The 23,352-nt window shown below is 50.9% G+C and overlaps 1 protein-coding gene across 1 annotated transcript; it reads right to left on the reverse strand.

Annotated features, from left to right (window-relative positions):
* Window positions 1–683: 683 nt before the first annotated feature.
* On the reverse strand, window positions 684–19,347 carry nrps1 (uncharacterized protein; the record flags this gene model as incomplete). The annotated part of the gene is made up of 9 exons (XM_057107529.1): window positions 684–3,365; window positions 3,421–5,048; window positions 5,100–5,760; window positions 5,812–6,194; window positions 6,259–17,869; window positions 17,938–18,240; window positions 18,373–18,417; window positions 18,483–18,788; window positions 18,850–19,347. 9 exons carry the CDS (start codon window positions 19,345–19,347, stop codon window positions 684–686), a joined length of 18,117 nt encoding a protein of 6,038 aa, XP_056954907.1.
* Between the last annotated feature and the right edge of the window lie 4,005 nt (window positions 19,348–23,352).

Raw genomic sequence — 23,352 nt, forward strand, 5'->3', positions numbered from 1 at the left:
CAATGCTGCCATGTTCGGACAATCGATTTAAGTATCCCAGTTAAGCAGCCAAACCAATAGGGAAAAGCGGCTATAGTTAACTTGAACCAGGCGCCTGCCTTCCGAGTCTTATATGGATGGTCAACCGATCGGGAGAGGAGCCGATTAATCTCGGGAGGCGAACTGTAGGCCCACGACTCAAAATCAGCTCCTCAGGTCCAGAAAATTTTGGGAACCATCTACTAATGACTATCTATGACTGCGATTCTACGAATGCACCATTTAACTACAGGCATTTACTGGTTACGATGATACATAATAGCAGATTGATCCAAGGATAGAGACAATTTCAATTGCAAGAAGGCACGAAAACATGGAGGGAAGCGCAATCTATAAGACCAAAAGCAAGGCGAGGCAAAATCAGACCAATAAGCAAATAATTGACATAAGTTTCGTTAAGCCTCGCAACGCATGAATTGTAGAGAACATAGGAAATATGATTTTCTGGACTCGGATAGAAGCCATCAGGTGTAAAGTGACAATACGTCATGAGAACATGGAATGCAGGGGAAATTGGAAAATACAAGTGTGCAACAAAATGTGTTTTTTGCCTTAATTTTCAGCGCGTCTGGTTTGGCTTTTTTGGGCCACGCTTTTTCTTTTTTTTTTCAAAAGGACGCCCGAGAAGGGACGAGTGAAAGTCATCAGGCCCGACTGGATACCATGTTGTTCCGCCTGGTTAGCTTTCTAGCAAGTGTCATAGCCTTCTCCCATGTCTTCTTCTTCTCAACTTGAGGCATGGATGGCTTCGGTGAGACTGCTGAGGTGGCATACTCTGGACCAAATTCCTCCTGGTGCTTGGAGTTGTGCAGAGCCAGGACGGCCATTTGACCAAGGAAGGAAGGATGCTCAAGAAGGTCCTCCAGGCGGACCTTGAGGCCTTCTTGCTCTAGAAGCCAGGTAAGTTGAGCCATGTTGAATATATCACCACCAAGATCGAAGAAAGATGAGTCGAGTTGGAAGGCTGGTTGGTGCTTGGGTTTCTCATCTTCGTTTCCTTCTGTCAGGGCGGGAGCTCGACTAGGCAGGCATTGGTGCCAGGAGCGCGACAGGATGTCGGAATGGACGAGAAGCTCGGCGATCGAACGAGACTTGAGATGGGCACTGAGGAAGTGCTCATCAGAGGCACGAGGCAGATCATCGACTACTTGCGATGGAAGAGAGCACAGCATATTGGGAGATGGCAGAGAAGTTGAAGGGTTGGCGATCAAGGACTGCGCAGTTTCGCACACCATCTCTAGCACCCTTTCAGCAAACGAGGCAAGGATCGGGCCCTTCTCAGAGAATCCGAGTGTAACATTGAGATTGCGGTCGTCAGCCGGACGAGAAACCATGGTCAGATCGGCGAAGTTGTCATTGACTCCCGCGCCTCCCATGCGGTACTTGTTGTTGTCAAGTTCCAAGGAACCCTCATAGTCGACATTCTGGTGGAACACCGAGGTAGTGAAATATGTCCAAGCTGGCCAGTCGGTGCATTGCTTGATGATCTCGCGGAAACCAAGCGACTCGAATGGCATATTAGACACCTGCTGATCCTGGAGATAGCGGAACAGCTCGACGCCTGTCCACTTCTCGGCGAAATTAACACGAACAGGAACAACGTTGACACAAGGACCAACAGTATTCTCAATTCCAGGCACGGTGGCGTTACGACCACTGATTGTGAGACCAAAAACGACATCTGATTGAGCAGACAGCTTTGCGAGAGTCAAGGCCCAAGCAGCCTGCATGACAGTAGCAACAGTGACATTGCCTAGCGCAGTGGGGGGAACCTCAATGGTCTTGCGGACCTCTGTGAAAGCGCCGACGTTCTGGAACATAGACGTACCCTTGCGACTCACAACTTGAGTCATATGTGATCCCTTAAGAAGCTTTGACCAGTGGTTGTAGTGATCTGGTGTGATTGTCCCTGGAAGCTGGCGGAGATAGCTGGCGTAAGGCGTGACGGGAGGAAGAGGGCTACCTTCGTAGCCGAATTTGATGGCGGACATGATCTTGGACAGACAGACTCCATCGTATTGCGTGTGAGAGAGACGGATCATGATACGGTGTTGGTCACTTTCCTTCTTCTTGACAACGTAGAATTGCACATATTGCTCACCCTCTCGGGGGCCATATTCACGGTCGCGCTGCTGCAGCGTGGAAGTGAATTCGTCGAGGCCACGGTCGGTCTCATAGACGAAGATACTGGGGCGAATCTTGCGGAGGACGACTTGGAAGAACTGGTCGTGGAAGCAAACAAAAACGGTACGCAGAATATCGAATGCGTCGACGACCTTGAGACAGCTCTCGCGGAGGCGGCGGAGATCCAGCGGTCCATTGCCTTCCAAGAAGAAATAATTCAACATCCATCGCGACTTGAATAATGTCGCAGTGAGGGACATGGCTTGGAAGTCAGTGACAGGCAGGACATCTGCAATGCCGCCTTTGAAGACACCGATCTTGGGGCAAATGCCGCTCTGGACCGAAGCATCATCGACAGTCCTGGACGTACGGAGGACCGAGATGCTCTCAGAGGAAGGTGTTTGTGCCAGGGTAGTTGGCTTGCCGTCGGAGAATGAATCAATTTCCTTGTTGACTGGCTTCAGGTCGGCATTCAGCATCTGCTGTGTGACATTTGCGGCGCGGACAGTGGCAAGCATGTCTTCAAAAACGGGGTTGTTGAAGACGTCGGCCACAGTTAGTACTAGCCCTTCCTCACGGGCAGCACTGACCATTTTCATGGCAGTGATACTATCGCCACCGAGCTTGAAGAAACTATCCTGGTGTCGCACCACATTGGGCGAGAGACCAAGAGCAGTGCTCCAGAGACTCCAAAGCTTTCGCTCAACATCTGCGGACATTCCGTCCTGACTGGAGCGTGAGGTTGCGGAACAGACACCAGAGTCATCTGCTTCGCCTTGAATTCCTTCTAACTGGAAGGGAGAGCCAACAGACTCCGAGTGACCGTAGCCAGAAAGACTATCAGTCGCCATTCCCGGTACCATCAACTTTCCTTCTCTCAGCATCTGGCCGATTATTTCATGAACACGATCGTCAATAATCTTCTGGATCGCGGTTCCATCAAGACTCTTTCTGTTTGTCTTGACTCTCTCGCTGATGGATGTCTGAGAGCTGCTCCATTCAGATGGCTGCTCAGTGAGAGCCTGGTTATCGAGCTTAGCGGCCGAAATTGACTGTTTTGGCGACTCGATAAAACCGGTGAAGACCTTGGCAATGGAATCGACAAGGGATTGCGCTTGGTCATCTGAGACAACATCATTCCAGTAGCGGAGCATGATACCCTCGCCTCCGCGAGAGATGTCAACATTTACGGTGACAGCGTACTGAAGGTCGTTAGTAGGCGTCCATTTTCACCTGGAAGAATTCACCGATACTTACCTCACTAGGATCGTGAGCATGCTTCAAGTCGAAAGATAGACCCTTCTCCTTGGAGCCACCGGCAACAGTGTGGTTTTGGATGGAGAGGGTTGTGTTGAAGAGAGACTGTCCCTGCCACCCCAATTCGTGCTGGATGCTAGCAAGGGAACAGCTCTGGTGGGGAATGCTGGCAATATAATCACCATTGACCCGCTTAGATATATCAGAAAGAGATTGGTGCGAAGAGAACTTCACACGGCAGCAAAGCATGTTGATGAAGATTCCGACCATATCCTGGATACCGTTGACTGGCGCATCACGACCGGCCGACAGGTATCCGAAGCAAACATCATCGGATGAAGTGAACTGTCTAAGGACAATAGCCCAGGCAGTCAATGTAAGGTTGGCCAAGGTAACCGAAGCACCCTCACAGAATTTGAGGAGTTCAGTATAGCGGTTGAAGTCCATCAGGATACCCTTCAGCTCCCGTTGGGTCTGGAAGCCAGCAGAAGAAGCAAGGTGGCATGGACGGACACCACCGAGATACTTCTTCCAATGCTCGAGGGCTTCACCTTGCCTCTGAGTTCGGATGTACTTTATGTAGTCGCTGAAACGAGGCCCAGGACCTTCTGCGAGCTTGCGATCATAAGCCATGGTGAGGTCACGGAGCAGGACATCAACACCACCACCATCGATGATAGCGTGGTTGATTTCGAGTTTGACCATAACACGTCCGCTCGTGACCTTGCAGACCGTTAACTGGTGGGAAAGTTTGACAGAACGCATGGCATTCGCATCGCTGAGGGAAATAGCTGCCAGCTTTTCCTCAACTTCCGAGTCAGTGCATTCTACCCGGAGAACATTGTCCTTGATCTTGGCAAGAACCAATTGATCGAACGAGCCGCCGCTATAATTGCTGTCAATGAAAACAGTTCGGAGGACAGGGTGACGATCAACGAGCATGTTCCAGGATCGGGCAAGTCTCTCCGCGTCGACTTTGCCAGCGCGGGCATCTTTGATCTCGAAGATGGTGTGGAACATGTAGGCACTTGGGTCACGGAGTTGGCTAAGTAGGAGACCCTCCTGCATGGGCGAGCAAGGATAGATGTCGTCAACCTCGGTCTTGCTGCGGATTCCGAGCTTGCGGAATGTGTTGTTTGTTAGGAGCTGCAAGCCTTGATAGGTGATCGGAAGAAGTGGGTAGTCGCTAAGGGTAGGCTCGGCAGAGACACTCTTCAAAGTGGAAAGGTCCTTTTCCAGGGTTTGTTTGCATTGCAAGATCCAGCGTCGGATCTGGCTCTCACGCTGAGTACGGCGGTTATAGGCGAAAGAGACGTTTAAACGGTCCTTTACCACAATAGCGGAAAGTTCGAAGAGGGCAAAGCGGGCAGTTTCAGGACCCATGTCGCCGGCAAAAGCGAAGTCGGAGCTGTCGAACACACTGCCTTGGTGTCGGAAGAGTGAGTCATTGCGTTCAAGTTGCTGGAGCTTGCCCAGGTAGTTGAACAATATTTCGAGGGGAACCTGGAAGGCACTCTCGTCGTGTTGTTGATCAGAAGCCAGCAGGCTTTTTGCGAAGAAGGGTCGTCCATTATCGGTGATCTTGCGACGAGTGTCCTTGACTCGCTTGATGGTGTCCATGAGAGTACCTGGTTCATGTGAGCGGGGGTCATCAAAATAAGAGCTAGGATCACACTCACCATCCTGGCCCTCAACAAGCAGAGGAGCCATGGTTGTAAACCAACCAACGGTGCGAGAAAGGTCAATGCTAGCATCCCAAGGCTCGCGGCCATGACCTTCATTGTATATGGTGGGAATCCTGCGGTCAGTGAATGTGCGGCTGAACGAATGCACAATAGCGGCAAGGAGAATGTCAACGGTATCTGTTCCGAAGGTTTCGTGGCAGCCCTCAAGAATAAAATTGGTAGTCTCTTCGTTGAGAGTGAACGACTCCATCTTGAGATCGCCGTAGAGATTGGGGGAGTCTTGCATGCCCCAGTAGGTAAGGTTCGGCTGCTCGGGGGTGAAAGGCAAGGTGATGGCAGCATCATGGGTCTTTGCTCGCTCGAATTGCATGGCACACCAGGCCTGGAAGGACAAAGCCTTGTCATCAGAGAGCGATCCGGACACAACAAGCTCTTCAAGATCTTGGAGAATGATGCGCCAAGAGACCATGTCAACGCATAGATGATGCGCCACAAGGAAAAGGACTTGGCCACCATTGCGGAGATTGAACAAATCAGCAGCGAAAATTGGGCCATCGAGGGGGTCAAGGCATGACTGGCTTTCAGCAATCTTGGGGACCATTGCGCGTGTGTCACTGACAGAGTGCACGCGGAACCGATAGGACTCATCAATCTCCTTAAAAACATGTTAGCAAAGAGAAAAGGTCAAGGGGATCTTTGTACTCACAGTGGACGCTTTCTGTTCCCAGTTTCCAGAACCAGTTTTGCTGAAGCGGGCTCGGAACATAGAATGCTGTGTGGTAACAGCCTTAATAGCACGACGAAAAACCTCTCCTTCGACACGACGAGAGACCCGTACAGTGATGCTTTGGTTGAAGCGAGCGACTCCTTTGTAGGAATCCGTAGACTGCATATACAGCTTCTGAACGGGAGAAAGGTCGAAGCTTTCTCCTGTTTGCTCCTCGCGGTGAGCCTTGACTGGTGCTTTAGCGCTGGCAGTCTGGGCAAGTTCTTTGACTGATCGACTTTGCAAGATGTCATTGAGCGTCACAGTCAAGCCCTGCTTTCGAGCTCTGGAGATCACCGCCATTCCAGTAATACTGTCGCCGCCTAGATGAGGTTGTTAATACAGCTGATAATTTGAAATCTGGACTTGGTTCCGTTGAGAACTTACCTAGGCTGACAAAAGAGCGGTCGACGTTGACCTTCTGCAGCGAGATGTTCAGCACCTGGGCGAATATCTCGCGAACAATCTTCAAGGATTGATCATGTTCCTTTTCTTCGGACTTCTCTGGAGCACCACGCTTCATGCGATCGTAATCCTGCATGATACGCTCATAGGAATCGTCATCAATCTCTTCCAGCCATGCAGTGATCTTCTTGCGATCAAGCTTGCCGGAAACAAGCATGGGAAGCTTCTTGATGAGAGCCCAGGTCTGTGGAACCATGTAGATGGGAAGCTGTGCCTCAAGCTTCTTCTGAACCTCCACGAGGCCGCTAAGACCTTGGTTGTTAAACTCACTCTCCTCCACAAGCTCGCATGGCTTATCGGAAATCAGCTTGTTATCCGCCGCTATCTTGTTGAGTGACATGACAGTGACGAGACGCTGCTTGAGCGGTCCGTTCTTGGGCAGGATGACAACGGCGTGGCGAACGAGTGGGTCTTCATGTAGTCGGTGCTCAATCTCCCCGAGTTCCATGCGCTGACCATGGAGCTTAACCTGGTGATCCTTTCGGCTGATGTACTCGATGGAACCATCAGGATTGTAGTAACAAAGGTCACCAGTCAAGTAGATTCTGCGTGGGGAGGGAATGGAGGACTTGAAATCTTTGGTCCAGGTAGGATCGTTGAGGAAGGCTTCGGCATTCTTCTGAGGATTCTTCAAATACTCGCGAGCAAGGGCAGGCCCCTCAAGTGCAAGTTCACCGACCGCACCGAGCGGAGCTAGTTTGTTCGGGTTTTCGGCATCAACTATCCAGGTAAGGGTGCTTGGAATACCGTAGCCGATCCTTGCAGGATCGCGATTGACTGCGACGGCAGTATCAACAACAGCGAAGACGCAAGTTTCGGTCGGACCGTATCCATTCATCAACTTGAGAACATGCGACCAACGGGTGATCACCTCTTGTGACATTTTCTCGCCACCAACAGCAAGGACTTCCAGGGATGGAACAGAAGAAGGTTCAATGATGCTTGCAATGGATGGAGTGAGGAAACTCCAGGTCACATTGAGGCGACGAATAGCACCTGCAATGTCATTTAGACGCTCATCCTCACTAGGAACACAAATGCAGCCACCAAGCATCAAAATGGCGAGGGTTTCCATGATTGCAGCGTCAAAGGTGAGAGAGGCGAACTGGAACACTCGAGCTTTGGGACCCATGTACATCATTGGACCGAATGCCATGATACTGCTGACAACATTTCGATGCTCGACGACAATACCCTTGGCACGTCCGGTGCTACCAGAGGTGAACAGAGCATACGCCATGTTGGAGGGTGTTACCTGGGCGCGGGAACGGGTTGAAGAGGAATTGAGCGAGCCATACGCTTTGATAGTCTCTTTGCTGATGGGGATGACGGTCTTGACAACGCGATTGTAGCGGCTTGTGTAATTAGGAGTACACAAGATCATGTTAGCCCCAACATCTGCGAGGATCTCCTCGTGTCGGGAAGTAGGGTGATGGGGGTCAAGCGGAACGTAAGCACCACCAGCGATGAGAATACTGATTAGAGTAACCATAGCCCAAGCAGACTTGTCGAGACAAACAGGAACAAATACTTCAGGGCCGACACCCCGGCCGATAAGGTAATTGGCAAAGGAGGAGGCCAGATCCCAGAACTCATGATAGGTGAGCTGTCCGTCCCAGGCGCACACGGCAGGGGCATTTGGAGTTTCCTTGGCTTTCTCCGAAATGAATTCCTGGACGCAACGCTCGACTGGTGAAATATCTCGCTTGTTCCACTCAGCGATTTCAATCTTGTCTTCTGGACTAACAACTTCCAAGTCAACCAGCTTGTTCGTCGTAGTTTTATGAACAGAGAGGAGTTGCTTCATGACGTGGCCCAATTGCTCCACAATATGTTTGGTCTGCCACGCATTGATGACCAGTTCGTCATGATGGACGGTGAAAGAGATCTTCGACTTCGAGAACGAGCATTCCAGAACAAGCGGGTGAGTGAAGAAATCCTCGCTTGTCTCACGCTTCTCGTCAACCCAAATAGAGCTGTCTAGTTCGCCTTCACCAGACTGGATAACCAGCAGGTTCTGGAAATTGCAGCCAGTGGATGTGTCCTTGTTGAGTTGACGAATGTGTTGCAGACCGGCGTGAAGGTGGGGAATCATCTCCGTGGTAGACTTGTTGATCTGGTCGAGGTACTGGATGATTGGCATTTCGTTGTCGACTTGCACACGTGTAGGAACGGTTGATAAAAGAGGGCCAGCAATCTCACCAACACCGGGAAGATCGATGTTGCGACCGGACAGAGTCTCGCCAAAGCACACGTCTCCAGATGCCGTGTGGTTAGCGACGACAATGGCCCAAGCGGCACGAAGCAAAACCGGTAGAGTGAAATCAACGCTGTTCGCAGGCCGGGAGATATCTAAGGTGAGGTACTGAGTGTTACCGGCACGGACGGCATTGGGAACGGAGTTCTTGTTCTGAGGGAATGGAGTACTGGAAAGATCCTTGAGATAAGATTTCCAGAAAGCATCTGACTTTTCCATGTCCTTTTTGGTGAGGTACTCGATGAATAGGCCGTAAGATGTGCCCAAAGCTTTGTGTTGAGATCCTCTGTAGTTCTCCTCAACCTTGCTCCAGACAAGGGGGATACTCCATCCATCGTAAAGTGCATGGTGAACCGACCATACAAAGTAGCGAGTAGAAGATCCACGAGGTTGGACAATTGCGTAGCCAGTGAGAGGTGCGCCATTTTGCTTTGGTAATTCGGTCGTGTCACTCGGCAGAGCCTCGAATGACTCCGCGTGAACCCACGAGATGGGCTGATCATCCAAAACTGCCTGGGCGAAGTTCATAGTCTCGGTGTGCACGACTCGGGTGCGCAGAATCTCAAGATCAGAAACCGTCTGCTGCCAAGCGGATTTGAATCTGTCAAGATCTGTGCCATCAGCGAGACGGAATACAGGCTGAGCGACATAGGCACCCGAATGCTTCAAAGACAGGGTCAAGAGACCCTCCTGCACAGCAGAGCAAGGATAAATATCACAGATTGACGATTTAGAAACACCACAGTTGTCAATAACCTCTTCCATGATGCTCTCTGGGTCGACGGATGATGGTAGGAGAGAGAATGGCTTGAGGGTGGCCTTCTGAGGAGCCGCACCCTCTTGAGACTCAGAACAGGTCTGTGCCATATCTATCAGAACGGGAGTGTTGAAAATATTGGCCACGGTCAAGGAGATTCCCAAACCCTGGGCAGCGCCAACAAGATTCATGGCGGAGAATGAATCACCACCGAGGGCGAAGAAGCTGTCGTCGTTGGTAACTGAGCCGGTTTCAAGGTCGAGGGTCTTCTCCCACAAGGAGCGAAGCTTGGCCTCAATACCATCTGCGGAAGTCTCCTCTTTCTTCGAGGTGGAGTTAAAGGTGATGTATGACTTCAGAACATCCTTGGACAATGTCTGAACCATAGCGCGAAGACGGCGACGATCAATCTTGGCAGACGAGGTAAAAGGAAGGTTGCGTAGAGGGAAGAAGAGACGCGGCATCATGCTTTGGGGCAGAAGGTCAGGTAGAGAGCTCTTCAACTTCTGGATAGCATCCATGTTGGTAACAGAGATGGGCAGAAGAAGAGGATCGACACCAGGGATCGTGGGTGCGAAATCATCGCTCGTACCACCTTCGCCGGACTCAGGGTCATGGACTGTGAAGAATGCAGCAAGACCCTTTGCAACAGTGCGTTCCTGAGGGACAACAACATCAACGGCAACCTGAGATCCATTTGGAAGAGCACGTAGGCACTGGTGTTCAATCTCTTCAAGCTCGATACGCTGGCCATTGAACTTGATTTGTGTATCCTTTCGAGAGATAAAAGCCAAGGTTCCATCGCTGTTGTACCGAACCAAATCACCAGTGCGGTACATGCGGTCTTTCCGCTTGAAGAGGCCCAGGAGGCCGGGATGGTGACTCCAAGTTGGATCATCAACAAAGGCAGCCTTGGTCTTTTCGGCATTTCCGAGGTACTCTCGGGCGATGTTGCTTCCCTCCAGAAGCATCTCTCCAACGGCACCCACAGGGAGAAGGCGGTTGTAGTTATTAGGATCGACGATCCAAACTCTGCAGTTGGCAGCATTTCCAATGGAAGTTGGGTCATTGTTCACACGATTACCCTCCCAGTCGATCTTGACACCGACGGTGGCAACAACAGTAGCCTCAGAAGGGCCATATGCGTTGATCACGAAGCGGTCGTTCCAGCGATCGATGTGGTTGGCGGGCATCTTTTCACCTCCAGTAATAATCGTCTTTAAGGTAGGAACACTCTTGGGCTCGAGGGTGTTGACAATGGCTGGTGGTGATGCCATGTAGTTGGCTTCCATACGACGAATTGCGCCTCCCAGGTTGTTCATTCGTTCTTCTTCACTGGGCACACAAACACACCCACCTGTCATGAGAGTCATCATGATCTCCAGAATGCTGACATCGAAAGTGTAGTTAGAGAATTGCAGAGAGCGTGTTCCGGAGTTCATATGAAGAGCATCCGTCATGGCAATAGCAGTTGTACTGAGTGCGACATGCTCAACAACCGTGGCCTTTGGCTTTCCAGTAGTACCCGAAGTGAAAATAGCGTAAGCTGCGCTACTTGGTGCAGGCCGAGTGCCAGGCAGAGCAAGAGGCGATTCGGGCAGTTGGGAAATTGAGGTCTGCGAAACAGTCAAGGCTTTCTTGCAGAGCTTAGCCATTTTAGACTGGAGGGTTGCGGAGCAAAGGACGACATCTGCGCCAATCTCCTCGATCAGCATCTGTAGACGTGAGTCGGGGTGAGTAGGGTCGATTGAGACAAATGCACCGCCGGCCTTGAGGATGGCCAGCTGGGCGACAACAGCCCAAGCAGACTTCTCAAAGCAGAGAACAACAAAGACTTCGGGCTTGACACCCAATCCCGTTAGGAAACGCGCAAGTCTGCTAGAAACAATCTCAAGTTGACCATAAGTAAAGTTCTTATCCCAGGAGCAGATAGCTTCTGCACGAGGGTGCAGCAGGGCTTGTTGCTGGATAAGCTCGTCGGCACATTTCTCAACGCGAGGGGGAAGCACGGCGTTCCAGTCACGAATTTGTCGGCAGGAGCGCTGAGGGAAAAGATCAAGATCCCCAATGAGTCGATGGCGAGGGTTGGAAGACATGACATCGTTAAGAAAGTGGTCGAAAGCATCGATGACATGGGTAACCTGACTTGAGGAAAGGATGTCCGAAGAATAGCTGAAATGGATTTCGGCAACAGCACTACTGACCTCCGCTGCGACAGTGAGCTTGTAGTCGTTCGCGGTAGTCATCTCCTGGACATTGCCCTGAGGAAGAGACGATGAAGTACGGAATGTGAGGATGGTGTTGAAAATGCTTGTATCTTCAAAGCCAAGATGATGCTTAACAGTAGCCAGGTCTGCGAAGTTTTGAAGACCTTTGTCGAACTGGGCCTTGGAGTGCTGCAAGGACTCCACCAATTTGCGCTCGTTGGTGAGCATAAGACGGCAAACGGAAACTGCAAGATCGTCGGAGTTGGCAGAGGAGAAACCGAAGCAAACGTCATCGCAACCAGTATAGCAACGAAGCACCAGACCCCAAGCAAACTGGAACAGAGTCTCCACGGAGACACCGGACATTTTGCTGAAGGCATGCAATTTCTGGGTTTGTTTGTTGAGGGTTCGAGTGGAGCGGCCAGGACTAGCGGTGGCAAGAGACAGGGAAGGGAAATTGCAAGGCTCGATGTCTTCCAAGTATTCTTTCCAGAAAGCAAGATTGGTTGCTGAAAGTGAAGACTGGCGGGAATGGCGGTTGGATGACTTTACTCCAGTCCATCTTTCGACACTGAAAGATCGCAGAACACTGGTGGAGATGGAGTTTATTTCGGCATTGAGGCCCTGTATATTTAGCTTTCCAAAGGAGTTGAGAGGGACTGTCGAAATAGGGATGTAGTAACTCGGAACCTTGTTAGCTGGGAATCGGCTAGTCAAATGTGCGTGAATTGCTGAAATAGTTGTCGTTAGGTCTGAAGAGGAGCTTTGGATAACTCGCTCATTGAACGATGCTGCAGTGGAGGCTGAGGAGCCGATGAAAGCCACAATGGAGCTGTTTGTATCCCCGGGCAATGTGATGGTATCTACCAGAGCTTGTCTCTTGGAACCCAAGTACCCCATGAGTGATTGTCGAACGCGGCGCAAGTCCAACGACAATGATAGTTCTTGAGGGTTATCTTTGCGACGAAGGTATGCGAGAGAACCATCGCCGTGGTAGCGAACAAGATCTCCAGTCTTGAAGAACCTTCGACTCTCGGTGAACTCGGAAGAGTCACGTCCAAAGGCAGCTAGCCAAGATGGGTTCTCAAAAAATGCATCACGGTCACGATCCTCGTTTGCCAGGTACTTGGAGGCAAGGACTGGACCTTCAATAACCAGCTCACCGACAGCACCCACGGGGACAAGAGCGTGATGGTTGGTGGGATCAACGACCCAGGAGAGGCAGGAAGTCGGGCGGCCAATGATGCCTTCCTTGCCAGATTGCGCGATCGGAGCGAGACATGCAGCAGAGGATGACTCATTATTTCCAAACAGAACATACAGATCGAGATCATCAGAGAGCCAGCTATCCAGGAGATCGTTTGTCGCAAGTTCTCCGACAAGTGCTGCGGTCTTGAGGCCGGGAGCATCTCTCGGGGTGATGTATTCCGCGACAGTTGGGGTCAAGCAGGAAACATTGGCGTGGAGAACATTGATGGAAGCGGCTAATTTCGAAGGATCAATGTCTAATGGAATGCAAACGCAACCTCCACGCATGAAAGTACCAAATGTCTCCAGAAGGAACAGATCGGACGAGTGATGGGCGAATTGGAAGGTGCGCGAGGCATCATTGAGCTTGAGCGAGGCAGCGAATGCTTCAGCTCGAGTTATAATAGTAGCATGCTCAAGAATGACTCCCTTCGGGACTCCGGAGGATCCAGGAGTAAATGAAACATAAGCAGGGTCGGAATAGCAGGCCATCGACAATAGAGGCTCATCGCCGAGATATTCAAGGAGAGACTCGCTGACGGGTACAACATAAGGAATCACCTCTTCAAGAACCTGGGCCTTCTCAGGAGATGCAAGTGCAACCTGAATCACGTTCTCCTGGACATGTTTCTCGATAAGAGTCAAACTCTTCGAATCTTCAACAGGTATGCAACCTCCACCAGCCTTCATCACTGCGAGTATGGAAACAATGTTCCAAACTGACTTGGGGAACGATGTCGGGATGAGGCTACCGGGTCCCACGCCGAACGTAACCAGATAACTCGCCAAGCGAGAAGAGAACTGGTCGAGCTTGGAGTAGGTCAGATTTCCATCCCATGCAGTAATGGCAAGAGCATCGGGCCGTTTCTTGGCCACATCCTGAACGACCTGATGAACACAAATCTCAACAGCTTGAGGGTTCTTGCTGTTCCAAGTGGCAATATCGCTCTTGTTGCTCTCACTGAGATTGTCGAGCTCACAGATCTTGCTATCTGAGTGTGTCAGAATGCTCTCGAGACAACGAACGTATGTGTTGGCGACATTTGTGGCTTGAGCATCAGAGAGGTTTGTAGTCCAGTAGTTGAGGTCAATGCTAGCTTTTGTGTCCATGGCTTCGATGTTTATGAAGATCGGGAATTCAGCTGGATCGTGAATTGAACCGACTTCGACACACTCAATATCACTGCTGACAGCATCCTTCGCGCCAGGTAGACGACGGTATGAGACACCAGAGTTGAACAAGTTGGTGTCAGAAAGCTTCAGAGCATGTTGAATGTCAATGAGGGAAGTGTGTCGATATGGCAAGCTCTCCATATAATCATCTTGGATTTTCTCCAAAACATCACGCAAGACAGAGGTACCAGAAAACTTCATACGGCAAGCCATGAGGTTGATCACAGGGCCAACAACAGACTGGACACCGTCCGCAGGGACATCTCTAAGCGAAGCCATGTAGCTGAAACTGACGTCGTCGGACCCAGTGAAGTAACGGAGGGTGAGACCCCAAGCTGCATTGAAAACATTGGCGAGTGTTATTCCCCGCTTCTCGCACACACTTTGGAGACGTGGCAGAGATCCGAAGTTAACAGGGATGGCTCGAAGAGCCTTCTCTTGGCCAGTTTTGCCATCCGTTAGGACGGGGAACAGGCATGGTTTAGCATCCGAGAGGTATGACCGCCAGTATTGAATGCTTGCATCCCTAGGCGCATCGAGCAGGTAGCTCATGTAATCCTTGAACAGCGGACGTCGAGTCTCTTCAAGTCGACCAACGTAGGCGAGCTGCAAGTCTCGAAGTATGATGGAGATCGAGTTTCCATCCATGGCGGCGTGACTCAATTCAATACGGCAGAATATACGACCGGTTGAAGTGTGACAGATGCTAAAGCGATAGGCAGGCGTACGCTGACGATAGTTCTTCGGCTCCTGCGCATCGAAGGTTGCGAAAATGTCACTATCCCCGGAAGATTGAAGGAAAACGGGGCCAGCATCATACTGCTTCAATACAACTTGGGAGAAGGCATCATGGGGAGTGAGATTCTCGACAAAAACTGTTCGTAGCATGGCGTGATGTGCAACAACTTGCTTCCAGGCTCCCACCAGACGATCAAGGTTGGGCTGTGTGGAGCCAGTTCCGCGAACCTCGAAAGTGTCGTGGACGGCGTAGTAAGAGCTGTCCCGAGTCTGGCCAAGGAGAATGCCTTGCTGCATTCGAGAGCATGGGTAGATGTCTTCGATCATGTCCGAGTTGCTTATCCCAATCGCTGGGAGCTTCTGGTTGATCATCTTTTCGAGACTATCATAGTTGAGAGACAGCATCGGGAAAGAGCTCAGCGTCAGACGCGGAGACATCGAAGTCAACTGCTCAGAGAATGACATGAGCTGCTTTTGACAGTTAGCGACCCATGTGTGGATTCGATCTTGGTGCTGCATAAACTTGTTGAAAGAGAATGTAAACCGAATCTTGCCACCGACAACCATCGCGGAAATTTCAAAAAGACCGAAGCGAGGGGTGTCACGACCGAAGTCAGCATCACCACTGCCCTGACCAGTCTCACCGGCCATCTGATCAACAAGTTGGAAGAGGCCATCCTGGCGTTGCAAGTCGCGGTGCTGACCAACATAGTTGAATGAGATCTCGAATGGATGCGGGTAGGTACCAGCTCGCTTGCCTTCGATGGGGAGCACCCCGCTGGCGAAGTCGGCGCGACCGTTGTCAGATACACGGCGACGTAGGTCCTTCACCTTGATCAGGGTATCGATCGCATTGTCCGATTGGTAGCCGTGAACGAAGATAGGGTGCAAAATCGTGAACCAGCCAACGGTGTGAGAGATGTCAATGGAAGGATCCCAAACCTCACGTCCGTGTCCTTCATTAAAGATGGTAGGGAGATATCGATCGGTGAATGATTGTCCAAATGAATGAAGCATGGATGCCAGGAAAAGGTCGATTGGCTCGGTCCCCAGAGCCTTGTGGCACTCGAGTAGGATTGCGTTGGTGTGTACCGCATCTATCTCGAAAGCAGCGCAATCAACATCGCCATAAGTGGTCTGATGGGTCTTCAAACCCCAGTAGCCAAAGTCTGGAGCGGGGAGAGGATCCTTTGATAGCTTCCCCTCAGCGAGCATGTTCTTCGAATGTTCAATTTGCAGCTTACACCATGTTTGGAATGGGAGTGATGCGTCTTCACTCGTTGTTTTTCCAGGGTTCTTGATGATATCCTCCAGATCTTCTAAGATTATTCTCCAGGAGACAATGTCAACAACCAAGTGATGAGCGGTCATGGATAGCACATGTTGCTCCTGCTTGTCCTTGAAACGGAAGGAGTCGACAGCCAGGAGGGGCCCCGAGAAACAATTAATGCAGGACTGGCTATCAGCAACATGAGGCTTGATGTCTTCCATTGTGCGCACGGTAGTACTTCGTAGCCTGAACGAGCCCTTTACGTCTCTCGTAATCTTTTGGCTCGAAGCAGTTGACCAACCTGTGTTTTCGAACTTTGCACGCAGCATGGAGTGTCGCGAAACTAGTGTTTCGATCGCCTTACGAAGAGTTCGCTCATCGAGAGGTTTGTTGAGACGTGTGAGAATACCTTGATTGAAATGACCCTGGCCTTCCTTTCGTAGACCGAAGTGAAGTATCTGGATGGGGGAGAGATCGAACGGCTCATCCACTGCCTCTTGGTAGGATGTCGTCTGATCAATTGCCTTTGCTCGTGTGGCCAAGTCTCGAATCGACTTGCTGCGGAGGACATCCTGGACAGATAGGCCAACTCCACGCTTCTTGCAGAGGCCGATGCAAGTCATAGCGGCAATAGAATCTCCACCAAGTGCCAAGAAGCTTTCAGTCAGGCTGACGTGGTTCTGTGGGATGTTCAGGACACGACTGTAAACAGCAGCGAGAGTCTCTTCAGTCTCATTCGCAGGTTGAGACATTTCAGCCTCAAGCAAAACACCGTTTTGGGCCTTTCCGGTATCAGGGTCGTTCTCCATACCGGAAACCCAGCTTGCAATACCCTTGCGATCGAGCTTTCCAGACGGAAGAAGGGGCAATGCTTCCACACAAAGCCACACTGCGGGTACCATATAAGTCGGGAGTCGGCCCGACAAGCTCTCTCGAATACCAGGGACGATCTTAGCTTTCTCCGATGCAGGAAGCAGTCGCAGAGGCTCTAGATCTGCATCTGATTGTTCCGCTAGGAGGCCCGCGGAGGAAATCACGGCTGCGAGGCGGCCCTTACAGAAACCAGTCTTCGGGAAAAGAACGGAGCAGTGCGTCACGGTATTTTCCTTGTTCAACTGGTTCTCGACTTCACCCAGCTCAACCCGCTGGCCGTGAACCTTCACCTGAGTATCCTTCCGACCGATGTAATTTAGAGAACCCGTGTCCGAGTTGTATCTCACCAGATCTCCAGTTTTGTAAAACCTGCGATTTGTCCCTCCTCCGGCGTCGAATTTGGTCCAGGATGGGTCGTAGATAAAGGATTCGTTGGTTTTTTGTGGGTTGTTGACGTAGCATCGAGCGAGAGTCGGTCCCTCAAGCAGTAATTCACCAGGGCAGCCGACAGGGACGAGTTGATCATGGTTTTCAGGATTGACCAGCCATGCGCGGACACCAACAGGGAGACCGATATCCTTGCAATCGGCGTTCGGTGCGACATTAGTGTTCAACACGGACGCGACGCTGGCTTCCGTCGGGCCATAGCCATTGACCAGTTTGATTCTGGACCATGTGGCCAGTTGTGACTGGGACATGGCCTCACCAGCCAGAACCAAAGACTTCAACCCCGGCACGCTGTCGATTTCGATAAAGCCGACAAAAGACGGGGTGAAGCAGGCCTGGTCGACCCGCTTTTCATTGATGAAACGGACGATGTCATTCAATCGGTCTTCATCGCTCGGAATACAGACACATGCACCGTGGATCAGAGGAGTAAGCGACTCTGCCAAACTGGCATCAAACGTGTGTGCAGCGAATTGCAAGGCGCGAGTCTCGCGAAAAATGCAAAGACCAGGGCCGTGAGCCATGGAGCTTGATAAGAAAGCCCTGTGTTCCAGGAGGGTGCCCTGTCCCGTGAATCGTCAGCTTCTGCATCATCTAGACCGATAAATTTATCAACATTTGGTCGACTTACCTTCGGCTCTCCAGTGGATCCAGAGGTAAACAAAACATAAGCGGCATTTTGACCGGTGACTCCCGATGCGAGATCAATACCATCGACGGGCGCAGGCAGTTGGTCCAGGGTATCGCTGCAGATGGGAATCAAAGTCTTTGCAATGGGACGAAGGGCGTCTGCACGGCCCTGCGAACACAGAACAACTTCGGCCTTGACAGAGTCGATCAACCGTTGAAGGCGCGAAGGTGGATGAGTTGGATCCAATGGGACAAACGCACCGCCCGCCTTCATCACGCCAAGCATCGCCACCAAATTCCATTTCTTGCAGATCGTCAGTCTCAATTCATCTTGCATTCCACCACTTGACACATTCTGCGAACTCCTGCGAACTTTGCATAAAATGAAAAGTGGGAGGGAAATTGGGGGAAAGTATTATCATATGGACCAACTCACCGATTTATCAAATAGCAGCGCCACGCGCACTTCTGGGCCAACGCCCTGCATACGCAGATGACAAGCCAGCTTCGAGGCAACCGCATCTAGTTCGCCAAATGTGAAGCTACCATCCCATGCGCACACTGCCTCTCTATCCGGTCCCGAGAGTGCCTGTTCACGGATGGCATCGTGGATACAGCCGTCGTATGTTTGGGGATGTCGGAAGTCCACTTGCGAATGCGCTGCCAGTCGTTCTCCGAGAATAGATTAAGCTGGCTGATAGCGGGGTTCTCGGAAGAAAGGATTTTGGCGAGCAATTGCTCGAAGATGTGGGCGACACTTTTCATTTGATCTCCAGACATATCGCCATTTCGCCATTCCAGAAACATGTTAATGTCCCGGCGCAACACCTTTACGTGCAGGCGAACATGGCACTATTGTTGGTGGTTAGCTGATCCTGTCAGACATGCAGAGTCGGAGAAGGAAAGGAAATACCTGTTCTGGTAGAGCACTAGCCAGCAATGTCTTGGAGGTTGGAGACGGATCATCCGCCTTGCGATATGTGCGCAGCATCAAAATGGTGTTGAAGGGCAATGGGGCCTCAGAAGCACCGTCGAGCTGTTCGATTCCATCACCGGTCCGCACTTTATCTACAATGGCCTGGATGGAGTCGTTCTCATCGATTGCCAGCCGGACAGCCGACAGATCGCGGTCAAGGGAGGTGGCGCTCGAACGCTGTACAGAGTGTCGAGACGAAATAGAGTCACCGTCGATGTGTTGATAACCGAAGCTGATATCCTCGGTTTGGATATAATAGTGCAGTAGCAGCGCCCAGGTGGCCTGCAGGATCGATTCCAATCGCCCTTCGTGCCATGCGGTTAATAACTGCGCACATTGCGAAGAGGTCGGTCTCGTCTTCATAGAAACCGGGCGTTTAGGCCCGTCGACCGCGGGAGCGAAACGAGGAAGATAGCATTGCGAGGATTGGGCCATGGTTTCGGAGTGAATCTCGAACGGGGCCGAAAGCTTGTGGAGATTGAGGATTATAGACGAGGGGCGAGAGAGAAATTTTGTACTTTTTGAGAAGAGTCAAAGCTGTTGGGTTCCTGCCGCAGTCGATGAAGCGAGTGGATGATGAGAGCCCTCAAATTAGTTGGATTAGTAGTATCCAAGAGGAAGGTTATCTCGGGGAGAAGTGGCCGCGCGAAATCGGATGGTCTCAGTTATTTTAAAAGAGCAGACGGTTTTATTTTTCTCAGCCTAAGTAACCAAAATAGCTACGCCATCGGTCATCGGGACTATGTAGACGCTGCATGGCCATGCTCCAGCTCGTTCGCCAACAGCTCATTATGCGCGGAAATACAGTAATACCACCCGGGCCACCAATGGCACTCCGGTAGTGGGGGGGTAATGTTTCTGGCAAATTCAGAAATTCAGGATCCCCCATGTATCTTCCTTGCATGGGGTTCGGATCTAGATGAGCAAAGGGTTGGAGACGCCACGGCCAATGCGCCGGGTGGATCGCTCGACTTGTTCTCCCCCTGTGGAACCGAGTCAGACACGACGGCACATCTCCTTTGCCCTAGAAGCAACTAACAGGTTTAGAGGTAATGGTATTAACCAATTCGAGTATAGCTGGTACATCCTGAGGCAAATTACGCGAATTTCAAGTATGAACAGTAGTACATACTTCAAGTTCTTACAAGCAAATCATGTCTACGGGATGTAAAAATATCGAGCTAGGAAAAAGAAAGAAGAATAAAAACAAAATAAAATAACGACAGTCATGCAGGGTAATGTTGGCCTAATACGTGATGGGTACTTCCTGATGAAGATTTTCCTCTTTATTTATTTGTCAATTTTTCAACAAATCAACCTGCAATTGCCCGATCCAGGGTCTATGAAATGCGGTCTCGAACGTGGTTCAGTAAGGCGGACGCCAGGCTGTCATGACGAGAGCTTTCAATCGGGCCCACGCCACCGTGAAAAGCGCGGGATTTCTTTTTTCTTACATTCTTCCTGCTGCCGCTTCGCTTGCGAGGTCTGTCACCTGAGATGTTTCCATGTACTCATGACGATATTCTTGGGGAGGGAGCTGGTTGGTCCATTGGAGTTGAGTTTTCGAGAAGCTGGGACAGAATACCATTCCATCCAGATCAGCAGGGTCTCAGTTGCATCTACATTGGTTCACCCGAGAACCGTACGATATATCTGCTGTAGGGTTCTGTTGCCAAGTTACACCGACAGATCGTAAAGATGCGCACATGGCGAGCTCCACAGCCGCTCACCTCGTCTTCGCGCATCGAAAGCTATGCCCCTGCGATTCCATCGGCAAGGTGCGATGTGAGCCGGGCTGATCGTCGGATGATTTACCGCGCAGTCCAGGAACCTCACCATCATGGTGGAATAGAGTGTCAGTGGAGGTGAAAAAGGGAGGCTTGTGCGGCTTTACACCCCACGATTCTGATTCTCTCGGTTCTGTGTCATGGTTACTTCTGGAAAAGTTATCCTTCTGCAGCATAAGAAGAGTCGGTGGACATGATGCAGTGCAGCTTCTCACCTCAGATTGAAAAGTTTCTTCTTTGCGAATAGGTCCTCTTCTCGTATTTCTTTTCGGGAAATCCATTATTCTTCTTTTTTATGCGAGATTTCTGGCAGTTGCATTGTCGGCACTATCTTCTTGTCCGTAAGTTGCCTTCTCTAGTACTTTGGACCCCATTATCCACTCCACTTCGAGCAATCGGCTCTATCAGTGTGTCTAACGGCGCTAGGGTGACCGGAGGATTAGTACATACTATCGGCTAGGCTAGCCAGCGTCGGTTGCAACGGATGAACGGCGAACCCGGTGAAGGATGCAATTCGTTGGGAAGGAGATCACACTAACTACTCTGTGTACTAGTGAGTGGTTCTCTTCTCCTGGACTATGAGTTACGTACCCGGTACCTTGACAAGACCTGTGGGAATCGTGGCGCAGAAACATACAGCCGTCCGCCCAAACGCGTTCGCTTTCGAGCCTCCCCCTGTCACACTAGCGCCGGTAACCCCCACTTAGATTTGCCCTAGGCTTTCCCAAACGAGTTCTGCAAGGGTGACAAGGGGTGATCGCGGGTCGATCCGACCGGCCCCGACCACTACGATCGACCTATGGCAGCCCCTAACAGGGATGCCCAGTCCATCGGTCAAGGTCACGAAGTTGTACCTGTTACCTGTAAGCTGCTCTGACTGTGCGTACCTTGTTAAGTACAGCCTAGTTAGTGGGTGCCACACCCAGGTACCCAGCGCCTAGGGCTCACAATGTGGTCTTCTCCCCCCAGACCCCCATGATACACGTCAGATAAAAGTGATCTCGAACCAGCTTTCCACTAATTTATTAAACCAGGGGTAAAATGAATTCTATGAACCGGTTCCCTGTCCGATTCCAATTTAAGAACGCACATACAGTATTCAGCGGAGACACAGTCCCATCCGATCGCAACCTCGCTTAGTTTTGGCAGGCCTCGTTGCTTTTCCTTGTAGGATTTGATCCCGGAATGCGGGACATCAGGGAGGACTCTCGTACGCCAGAAATTCCCCCGTCCATGTGGCCCTAATTTGTTTTTCTTTTTTTCTTTTTTTCTTTTCCTTTGGGAATCCTGTTTTTCTGTCTACCCACAGTAGGTACTTTCCCCATCTTTCGCTACATTTTTCTACTCTAGGCCGTTCTTCGTAAGATCGTCGGGCAAACATATCAAATTCTAGAAGGTCTACGGTCGATCATTCGGCGCGGCGTCGAGGCGTCAAACTTCCGCCCGCTAAATAAAATAGAGGCTTGCAAATCCTTGTCCGGCATTAGCTGCCGGCCGCTCATTCTGGGTTGACAGCCGATGAGGACCTGGGCCACGTCGGATGGGGTTCCACACAATGCGGTGCTAAGGGAACTAAGAACACTAGAGGAGACGGGAACTGGGGGCTGCCGGTGATGCCTTGATTAGTGGCGGTTTGTGGTGAATTTGGAGCTAGCAGAGCCAGTCAGCGAAAGACAGGAAAGCCTATGGGGCCTCCAGAGGAGCACTAAACCCGCACTAAAATCGTAGCGCTCGCAGTTGGGGTCCGCAACCACAACACATACATAGGTACATGAGAACACAGACCAGCGGGCTGATCCCGCTAGGCCTCCCATGGTGACAGGTCTAAATCGGATCGGTCAGATCTTCCCGCTGGCGGAGTACTAGTAGCGATATTGATGTTTATTTCAAGTTGAGCGAACTCAGACCCGTCCCAGAGTAGAAATATATCTCTCGGGGCTGTATACTACTCTAATTCCTGGAGATCCATGGATATCGGCCCAAGCTGACGGGACCGACAGGTTCCAGTTGCCCAGGTGCCCAGGTGGGTATTCTGCAACGAATATGTATGCGCATAAAAGAGAATTTGGAATTCCTACTCTGCGTATTTCTATACATAGGCAATGCATTACCAGTTTTATCCATTTCTCCCAATGCTCACCCGCCCGTAGACTGGGTCTTTTGGGGTAAAAGGTACCATGTATCCACTACTTCATGACTTGCCACCCATCAACAACGCCGTCGATTCAAAACAGGATCCATCCTAGTCAATTGACAGACGCCTCATTCCTAGGATACTTGAAAGGCTCTTAGCCTGTGAGGTACGGGTCCCTGGGTATGCAAAAAGATTCGCTGACATAGGCTCCACGCACGCCGTCTCGCATGCGTGGTGTCTCGCCATGCCGGTCTGGATTAAAATGGCTGAAGTTGAATTTGACCCGACGGTCACGTCCGAGGCAAGTATGGTTTGAGCAGTTCCTTCATGGCCGACTAGCAAGCCGGAACGATTGGACTTGATCCTTTCACTCATCAACGAAAATAGTGGCCGGGTTTTACCCGGCTTCTTGTTTTGCGGGTACGTAGAGAAAAGCAAATCCCGGCCCCATCAGGTGGAGGCGATATGTGGAGTTGAGCGGAGGCCATCCGAGAACGGTTTATTCGCAATAGAATGGGC

This window comes from Penicillium manginii (genome assembly GCF_028828005.1).
Source record: "Penicillium manginii strain IBT 31320 chromosome Unknown utg000008l:1.0-3226943.0:1.0-3228205.0, whole genome shotgun sequence".
Classification (NCBI taxonomy): Eukaryota; Fungi; Ascomycota; class Eurotiomycetes; order Eurotiales; family Aspergillaceae; genus Penicillium; species Penicillium manginii.